At 37.7% G+C, this 9,911-nt stretch overlaps 1 protein-coding gene and 1 pseudogene across 2 annotated transcripts; one reads left to right on the top strand and one right to left on the bottom strand.

Annotated features, from left to right (window-relative positions):
• The first annotated feature begins 291 nt into the window (after positions 1-291).
• On the top strand, positions 292-7,018 carry LOC148742534 (uncharacterized; annotated as a pseudogene). The gene is made up of 10 exons (XR_015996305.1): positions 292-2,638; positions 2,788-2,819; positions 2,949-3,072; positions 3,441-3,678; positions 3,964-4,091; positions 4,330-5,276; positions 5,630-5,740; positions 5,936-6,053; positions 6,131-6,220; positions 6,387-7,018. The product of XR_015996305.1 is annotated as an uncharacterized LOC148742534 (transcript).
• A 326-nt stretch (positions 7,019-7,344) lies between these two features.
• On the bottom strand, positions 7,345-8,945 carry LOC148742533 (uncharacterized). The gene is made up of 4 exons (XM_088757344.1): positions 8,733-8,945; positions 8,491-8,613; positions 8,295-8,393; positions 7,345-7,855 (listed from the first exon to the last, which is right to left on the bottom strand). The coding sequence occupies exons 1-4, from the start codon at positions 8,835-8,837 to the stop codon at positions 7,361-7,363; spliced, it is 822 nt and encodes a 273-aa protein (XP_088613470.1). The 5' UTR covers positions 8,838-8,945; the 3' UTR covers positions 7,345-7,360.
• Between the last annotated feature and the right edge of the window lie 966 nt (positions 8,946-9,911).

The raw sequence follows: 9,911 nt of genomic DNA, 5'->3' as shown, positions 1-9,911 counted from the left end.
TAAATAATGTGGAGATCAGTGCTCAAGAGGCAGTTTACATATAGTTCATCAGCTACCAACAAGGAAAAGCTCCCGAGAGGTAATTTTTATCACCACTACACCCCCTGAAGAGAAAGTTCAGCTTTTGAAACCAATGAATGAAATAGAAGAAATGGAGGATGACTCTGCAGACATTCACTCTACTGGTCTTATTAAGAGGTACATAGAAAGACCAACAAGCAAAGAGAATGCTACTGGCTGATTGGGCTGCATTGTATAATTCACCCAAAAACTCATTTGGGAAAAAATCTAAAAGTTTGAATACAGATAACCTCCTACTTGAAACAGGGAAAGATGATGATGATGATGAATTCGCTGATTTAATGTGAAATTTTACTCTGAAGAACATTTCCGTGAACTTATTATGCTTTTTACTCGTTGGCGAAATGAAAAAGCTGATTTAATAGGCAGTAGCTCTTCATATCAGGAGCATTTGCTTCTTTGAAAGAAAAAGTAGACAAACAAATGCATCAGTATGCTGTCTGCAGTGAAGATATGAATGACATTGAACAGCATTTACATGACACAGAAGTTAGTGATACCCAGTATGACTTAGTAGCACCAAATGTGCAAAATGTTGAACGGCAAGAGGAAGGAAGCTCTTGGTAATGAAGATTTACATCCTGATTTCAATGAACATTGACCTTTCAGATGATTTCAAAATTCCTCCCACATCACGCCACCATGAGCCACCTATATCAAGTGAATTACCAGATGATGGTTATGGTGGAATGATTTTAAATAAAAAGGAAAAAGAATTTTTTTTATCACATTTTGCACCCTAGTGAAACCACAGAAACTCCTTTTTATCGCTTTCTGAGTAGTGGAGCTGGTGTGGGCAAATCACATCTTCTAAAAGCCTTGTATCAGGCAGCCCTTAAGTATTTTAACACAAGAGCTGGCAATGATTTTCATCAAATTAATGTCTTACTATTAGGTTCAACTGGGAAAGCTGCTTACAACATTAAAGGTAAAACTGTTCACTGTGCATTTGCTATTCCTGCCTATCAGTCGTTGAAAAATTACAAACAATATATCTTGACTTAAATTGACAAAACACCTTGACAACTCACTTTGGAGGTGTCAAATTGATATTCTTGGATGAAATTTGAATATGTTTGCCATACAGCTTAACAATAGGCTTAAAGATAGTAAGGGTTGCAAAGATGGTTTTGGTGATGTTATTTTTATCACCATTGGTGATTTGTTCCAGTTAGAGCCAGTAATAGATGACTACATATTTAAAGACCTCCAAAATTCAGTTTACACAGTTCTTGCTCCAATTCTGTGGCAATAGCACTTTTCAATGTTTGAGCTCACTGAGATCATGAGGCAGATAGCAAGTTGTTTGCAGAACGTCCTACTAGGTTATGTGAAGGTAAACACACAGCAAGTGACGTTGTAAAATTGAAAGAAAGAGTTGTACAAGAAGACAAAAACAACCCATTTGATGCACCCCACCTATATAAACAAAATGCAAACTAAGGTAAATTAATTTAATGATGAAGTACATAATGTAGCTATAGGAAACAAATACAGAATCACAGCACTAGACAGTGTTATTGGAGCTAACTCTTCTGAGGTTTAAGGAAAAATATTAAGACAAATTTCAAACGACCCAAGAAAAACTAAGCAGTTGGTATTGAACCTCTACCGTGCTGAAGGTGAATTCAGCTTGTAATGGATATATGAACTGAAGATGGCATGACAAATGCATGGTGCTGGGAATATCATCAAATTTGTGCAACTAAATCAGCAAAGCAAACACTCAGGCATAGTTTGGGTACAGTTTGATCATTCAGATTTTGGTTAAGAAAAACTAGACATGAGAACAGACATCTCTATACCCAAGGAATTGACCATGGGGCATGGACTCCAGTAAAACCAGTTACCATACCATTTTTTGTTGGTAAAAACAAAGTAACTCAAGTTGTCAGAAATCAGTCTTTGTTATGCCCTGCAGCAGCAAAAACAGTTCATAGATCACAGGGGGATACTGAAACTAAAATTGTTGTCAACTTAAGTACTTAGAGAACCATTCCACATGTACACTCTGTGGCACTAAGTAGAGTTACCACCTTTGAAGGCTTATATATAACTGATCTCTGTGAAGACAAAATTGTTATTCATGCCACTGTTGAGAAAGAAATGGAGTGACTAAAGGCCCATTTCCAACCGAGATGCCTTGCGCACCCGGATCATTTTTCATATATGAAAAATATGCCATTTTCCGCGTAGTTGTGGAATCGCTTTGATATCTTCTTGCATCTTACTAATTAGGGCTTTCAAAGTTCCATCTTGAATCATGTGCGAACAGCAAACTATCGTAGTATCGATATCAGTAGTTTTTAATTCTTACATGTATGATGGTGAAAAACGTTATTTGAAAAGTTGATGCCACCGAAGAAGCAGTCAAGAGGAAGGCCGAGTCTGCCCGGCTTGGCAAAGGTTATTCGACTTCGAGAGTCTGTGTATGATTCATGGAGGGCAAGGAAAATAACCATGGGTTTCGGCAACACTACAGACAGTGCTTTTGCAGAAATGCTATTGCAGTGTTCCTACGATGGAACTTAAGAGACTCTGGGGATATTTTTCTGAGGTGAGAATAATTATTTGACTGATTTTTACTTGAGATTCTGAGATATGTATGTAAGCGATCTCATTTGTACAAGTCATTATTCTATAATTGAAATGAGTAAAGTAAATCAGTTTTGGCCAATATTGGCTATTTGTTTATATTTTCTTTAGTGCTGAAGCCGAACGATTTCCTTCAACATCAGGTAGGCTTTTCAGACAAGTATATATACAAGTTTTATACAGACTCGATTTATGATTTTTCAGTCTCAAATATTTAGCTACAAAATTGTTTACTGTGATCTTCACCAAATCTATGTTTTTCTTTTTAATAGTGTCTGTGAATGACTATAGCAGTAGCCTCCCAGCTATGTCCACTCCAGTTCGTGCAGACGGCCCTGTGCCCAGATTTGCCTCTCCTTCAAAACAGATTGGAACATCAAGTGTAGTCTCTGACAGGTGCTATTTTTGAAAAATGGCAGTTATTAAAATAATTTGGCACAGGGTTTTTTAAAATGTATATATATATATATATATATATATATATATATATATATATATCTATATTTAATATTTTCTATTGAGTTTTTGTGCCAAATAGCTTTTGCTACTGTAATTATTAGAGATACTGTGATTTGTGATTCAAACAAAACGTGATTTGTGTACAGTTTGTATTGGTTGTGACTCTTTTTTCATGGACCTTTTTGGTGGTTGATTCCAGAAATTAGTGCATACAAAAAATGGTACCAACAATGTGTGTCATGTGTGATAATTATTTTTTTAGATGGCTGCAAGTATTTACACTTGATTGTTTTATTGTATTCAAGTTTTGTTGATATCACTGGAGATCCAGAGAAATCAAGGTTGGAGGTGTTTGCACAAACTAATAACAGTTTGGCAGGGAATCCATATTCTGTTCTTAGTCCTGATGAAAATGATAGTGCAGACAGTGAAAATGCAAGTGAAGCAGCTGAAAGTGTCCTTGCCATCTCAGCCTTCGACAACCACCAATATCTAGAGCTGGAACAAAGGTATGCTCACATGTGGCTATACTGTATACCCTGTGTATACCTCTGTACATCTGGGACATGTTGACTTCTCATGAGCATGCTGCAGTAAGAGTTGTATGCTGATGAAAGAGCCTAAAAATATGTTAATACTGTTTGTATGTGGCTGGACAGGGTAGGGGGGGTGAGCTGGAACAAATGCTCCTCGAGCAAAACCATGTGCAAATAACAGTTCTGATCCTCAAATTTGGGAATTATATGCTGAATTTTGGAGACACTCCCAAAATACTCAGACTTATGAATCTTTACATTCTCTACATGTAGCGTGAGTGTCATTTTGTAGGAACTCAACAGGAGTGACACGTCCAGTGAAGAGGTTGTGGAAGAACATAGTGAGTTTGGTGAGTGGAGTTTAGGTGAAAATGAACCTTATGAGACTACTGATGGTACTCAACGTTTTAATGAAGCTAGGTATGCGATGTTTGGTTATTTCATAGGCACAAACTGGAACGAATAACTCTTGTGAACAGACTATGCACAACTGTACAGACAGTTATTATCTTGTCATAATTACTACACATGAAATTCTTATAAGCACTTCATGTTAAAATGAACCACTATCATTGTCAGATGTTTTATTATTATTATTATTATTATTTCAGTGAATTTATTTTCATGAATAAAATATTTATTTGATGCTTATTTACAGCATGGACATCAACTCTGAGGAAGATGAGAGGACACTGACAATGATTGATCCTCTATATGGTGACAGTTTTGTCAGTAGCCAATCCAATGAGGATGAATGTGTAGCTGGTGATGAGCCTGGTCCACAGCCAGAGGAGCAGGTGGTTGAAGGCTCAAAGTCAGTAAAGAAAAACAAAGAGAAAACCTTGAAAAAGCTAGAAAAAACATTTTCTCAGTTGACTGATGTGAAAGACCTCAAGGCATACCTTGCTTTACACTCGTGCATGAGGGTGATTGTTTCCATCAATAAGTTGGTCGAACTATCCACAGACACATGTGCTTTCATTAGTGGAGGGAAAGTTTGTGGAGAGGTTCTCTGTGTAACACAAGATGTGACTTCCATTGGATCACGAGTTGAGATCACAAAGAAATGTAGAAATGGGCACAGCCAAAAATGGATTTCAACAGAGGTCCTGGGAGCAAAGCACAATTCAGATATTTATCTCAATGATAATTTGTTGGCTGCAGCGATAATAATTTCTGGTAACAATTATAACAAATTTGCTCTACTCTGCAAGGCCCTAGGACTGAGCATCATTAGCAGCAATACATTCACACGTTTTCAGAAGCATTGTGCTGCTCCCGTTATTAGTGATGTTTGGAACAAAATGAATGCCCTGATAGTCTATGTACTTAAGCAGTATGAAGAGATATGTTTGTGCGGAGATGGCAGAAATGATTCACCTGGTCATTCTGCAAGGTATTGTGTCTATACCTTGATGGAACATGCCACTAAAGTTGTCGTTGACATGGCCGTTGTTGACAAGAGAGAAACTGGCGGCAACTCTGTCACTATGGAAGAGGAGGGTGTTCGACGACTTTTGGAAAAAATGGCCACTGTTCTTCCTTTTAGTGAAATAACGACAGATGCTTCATCCTCTATCATAAAATTGGTGTGCGAAATGAAAGGTACATTGGTTAGGGATCTATCTAAGAAATATTTTTAGTGTAGTTAGAAGTAATGCACTTGTAGGCAAGTGATCACTTTATCTTTACCAGCAAATTCTGTTGGTAAACTTGATTATTACAGAATATGTAATAAGAAATGCTGGATTCAAATGAAGTTGATCCTTTAAATTTTGATTAAAGTAGACACACGTTAGATGTGATATATCTGAACTTTTTATCTATGAAGGAATCATTACCTGCAGTTTTTATTTTTACAAGGACATAAAATGTCTGATAGAGCTATATGTGTGGCTGTGGTTTAATTTATGTCAGTGATTGTAATGCTGCTTGTATATTGTTTTATTTCTTGACAGATAAATTTCAACAACTAGAGTTGTTCCACTCGCTTGACATTTGGCATAACGCCAAGAAACTTAGCAAGTGTATTCACCAAGTAGGTGGCTATTTCATTTTCTTATTAAAAAGTGATGATGGATGATGATACATTTCTCTGACTCATAAACACTCATCACATATTATTATTTTATAGAAGATCAGTATGGCTGAATTCCCAGAAAAATGATTTTTCAAAAAAATGATACTGTAAGTGGGAAGGAGAATAACACTACACAGTTAATTAACGGATTTTAGGTATGTTTCTTTCATTCCTTTAATATCAGTGGAGTTTAAATTTTCTAAGCCTAGAAGGGAGAGCGAATTTGGTTCAAAAGATCATCAGGTTTCAGTAATCAGGGCTAACAGTTATTGTTGTACAACTGAATGTAGGGAAGAATCACAGTATGAGATTTATTCTTTTTTTTGGAGGGTTGTGGGGGGACAAGTCAAGTAGACAGACCATTGTCTTAATTGATTAGTTGTATGCTCTGTGTTTCTTGTAGGCACACAAGTGTTCTTGAAAGCTACAATAGTATGACAAAATATGCTCCCAAGAGAATAGCATTTGAGTAAGAAACTTAGAACTTACATTTCAAGTGACTCGTATGATGATGATTATTTATAGTGGACTGGCTCGTTTGAATTGATCATGACTTTGTTAGTAGTAAGAGTTGTGTAATGTTAATTTGTAATCATAGCTGAAAGAACCCCGTCTTTTGACTTGGTGTTTTTAAGGTATCCTTACTTCATCATGCGTATTATGCTGGCTGCCATCCACCACAATATGCATCTTTGTAGAGGGCAGCAACTGAATGCAGCTGGAGAGGAGGTGGCCACAGAAAGTACTCTAAGCGCACACAAAAATTCCATGCAGAGACTGTCAAGGAAGAGAGAGCTGGGTACTCCTATTTCCCCTTTCTCGTGGCCAAAATGTTGAAGGAGCGTTGTCTTCTAGAGGGAAGCTTTTCTCAGACAGCTGATGACAATGCCTTCAACCCAAAGCAGATTGCTCCCACTATTGCCATGAAGGCAGCACCCTCTACTGAGGAATTGATGAAAGGGCCATCTCGTCTTGCTATTAGCCGCCTTTAAAAAAGTGGAACAGTTCAACTGGGGAAGCAGCTGATCATTTATATTTTTTCTTCTAAAATATTAAACGTATTGCACTTGTAAAGATGAAACACATTCAAACATTGTTTCATCGTAAATTACAGGAACATGTTTTAATACCAGTGATCATAATGTCTCTTTGGGAGAGTTATTTTTGTAGAGACAGACTTTATCCAGCTTATGGTTGCATGAAATACAATTGGTTAGTTTTTTTTTAATCATAAATTGGGGGGAAATTAAACCTGTCTTTTTTTAAACACTTAGCCTGCACTACTTCTAATGCAAAGCATAGATGTGAAGGTGTAGTCTGATCGTCCGGGTGAGTGTAGTCCTGAGAAGGACTGTTGTCGGTGGCAGTGACTGGCGTTTCGACAACCTGTGCGGAAGTCATCATCACAGGTTGTCGAAACGTCAGTCACTGCCACCGACAACAGTCCTTCTCAGGACTACACTCACCCGGACGATCAGACTACACCTTCACATGTTACCCCCGGGTTCAAACCATTTACTGCAAAGCATAGAATGGACTAGTTCACAATACAAGTGTGAATGAAATTGGAAAAAAAATATGGGAGTACTTCTTACTCTGGCAGAGCTATTTAGCTGTTTCTGTATCCCATATATTGACCATCTGTTGAGGGATATATTCTTCTTATTGACAATACTACACATGAGGGCACTACCCTCCTTTTGCCCCAGCCGAGTTTGCCACACCTCCACAGAACAAACTGTCGATAGGCGGCTTTCCTGAAACTCTCTTTGGAGAAATTGAATTCATCTGCCCGAATGTCGCAGCGAGACTCGATGCAAACCTCAAGAATGCCCCTGTCTAGGCAAATATTGTCGAATGCCTGAAATCTTGTAATACAGGTCACCCTCTTACAACAAAAATTTTCGATTTCATTCGGCATTGGCCAACACGCATTACATTTGCACCACTCGGGAGAAGTGTCACCAGGATTTGGAGGGGGAGGTGGAGGTGTATTCTTTTCTTGAAGAAGCTTCTTGGCAAAGTCTAAGCTTCCCCTCCCCATAGCCAAAACATTCCTTAGAAGGTAAGCCATGTCTTCTCTCTGAAGAGGGGCAAGAAATTCCTGTAATAAAGAAATTATGAAACATGAATCTACTTTCTTGTTTCCAGCAATCATACTAAAATACCTCTGCATGTACACGTCATATATTTACATTTTTTCTTTTCAAAACTCTACAGTACGTCAGAAAAGTTTGTCACTCGAATGCTATCTCGTTATAAAGGTGTCTAGCTGGTGAGAGTACATAGTGCGCCCGTAGATAACTGGAAATTTCTCCCAGCCTGGCTTTTAGAAATGAACTTTGTGGTATGTACCCAGTAGCTTGAAGGACTTGAAGGCTAGTATGGCCAACAGTATTGTCAATTATTTTGCGTGGATAGCATGTCAAAAGTTAGAAGACGTCTCATTAATATGAGCTACTTCTTTCTTTGGGTACGTTATTCCATGTAGGCTCACTGCAACATGTTCCTTATGCAATTTGAAAAACGCATTTTATACACACCTCGATTTGAGTCACAGAGGATTGAACTTCTCTTGCAAGCTGTACTTCTCCATCGGGATCAATGGCTTCATGTTCGTTTTCTTGGGTATTCTCACGAGCCTAAGGAAGACACATCGCGATGTTAGCCTTGATAAGGTTTTAATTTCTATAGGATAAATGAACTTATTAAGAGCTGTGAGCTATGATTCGCATTTACCTTGTTTTTGCATTTCGAATGAGGACATCTGCACCGAGTCGAGCAATTCTTGTTCGCCGCTTTACACAGACAGAAACCCTGACCTTTCTTTCGGGCACAGGCACCTTTACAGTTACACATCGTCTGCAACACCAAGTTAAAAGAAAATTTTTAAGCCAGGAAATGATAAGGAAGAAATTAGCAAAATTTGAAGCAACATCAAATGAGATGGTTGCATGTGGCTTTACCGATCTGTCACCTACCTCTTGATCTTCCGCAATCTCCTCTTCGCTCCCCGCATAGATTCTTGACCCGTAGGCGTTGAATCCCACATGTACTTGCAAATCAATAGATTCGTCTGTTTCCATAATTACTAAAAGAAGGAACTCCTGCTTTCTTCGCACATCGTGATGTATCTTGTTTGGAAAAGACCGGGCGACGGGATTATAACAGTCGACCAATCAGAGTTCGCCATTTAACGATAGCGCGTTTTCAAAACAAAAACAAACGACTGCAAAGGATCTCGGATGAAAATGGGCCTTTAAGAACGACAGTACTGCTAAACTTAAACTTTGTATATCACCACTTAATGGCATAACTAGCTCAATTCTAAAACTCTGTCACCTGAATGCAAGATCACTGCGTAGACACAAGACAATGCAAAGACTTGAAATATTCAAGTTCTGATATCACTATTTTTGCAGAAACAAGATTTAGTTCCCAAGATTCTTGTGACAAATATAACATAGTTGGTTAAAAACTCTTTTGAAATTACAGTCCTTATACATACTGTAGTCTTGGATCAAGACCTTTTGGTGGTACAGCTGTGTTTCGCAAAATCCCATATTGCCCTGGATATCCCTCCCGTCACAATTTACATGGTATTGAAATAACTGGGATTGAAGTCACAATTTGTGAGAACTGTACAGTCTTGGTTATTTATTGCTCTCCAAAAATTCCTAGAGGACAACTTTGTTTAGCAGTCTCAGAAGTGTTAGATACCATTTTGACAGAGAACAACATTATTAGAGACTTAAATGTAAATTGCCTTATTGATGGAGAGAAGCTACCTTTGTGGAATTTAATATTTAGAGATAAATGTTAGAAACAGTTGATATCAACATAGACAACTCACAATAGAACATTAACTGATCATATATTTAAAAACATCTCACTTAAATATACAAGCAGGTGTTTTAGAGACTTCACAGATCCTAACGCAATTATGGGCCTCATTTCTTAGTGCTATTAACTGATTATTTTTTATGGAAAATTCAGACAGATTTAAAGACATAAAGTAGAAATTGATACCCCGTAGTGATTCAAAGAATGCTAATGAACTCAGTCAGCCAGAGTCTTGGTCACAAGGGAAGGCTGTATATTACTGTCAAATGAAAATTAGCCAACATACATGTATAGATTCATATTTGAAACAGACCACA

This window comes from Stylophora pistillata, chromosome 1 (assembly GCF_964205215.1).
Source record: "Stylophora pistillata chromosome 1, jaStyPist1.2, whole genome shotgun sequence".
Lineage (NCBI taxonomy): Eukaryota > Metazoa > Cnidaria > Anthozoa > Scleractinia > Pocilloporidae > Stylophora > Stylophora pistillata.
Note: the sequence above shows the minus strand (reverse complement) of the source record. Positions and strands in the feature narration are given on the sequence as shown.

Bases quoted from the DNA above. Each gene is read 5' to 3' on its own strand.
- LOC148742533 (XM_088757344.1), bottom strand. From the start codon at position 8,837: ATGGAAACAGACGAATCTATTGATTTGCAAGTACATGTGGGATTCAAC. The intron at 8,614-8,732 runs GTAGGTGACAGA...TTGGTGTTGCAG, and splicing joins AGATTGCGGAAGATCAAGAG to ACGATGTGTAACTGTAAAGG. The intron at 7,856-8,294 runs GTGTGTATAAAA...TCTTTATTACAG, and splicing joins CCTCTGTGACTCAAATCGAG to GAATTTCTTGCCCCTCTTCA.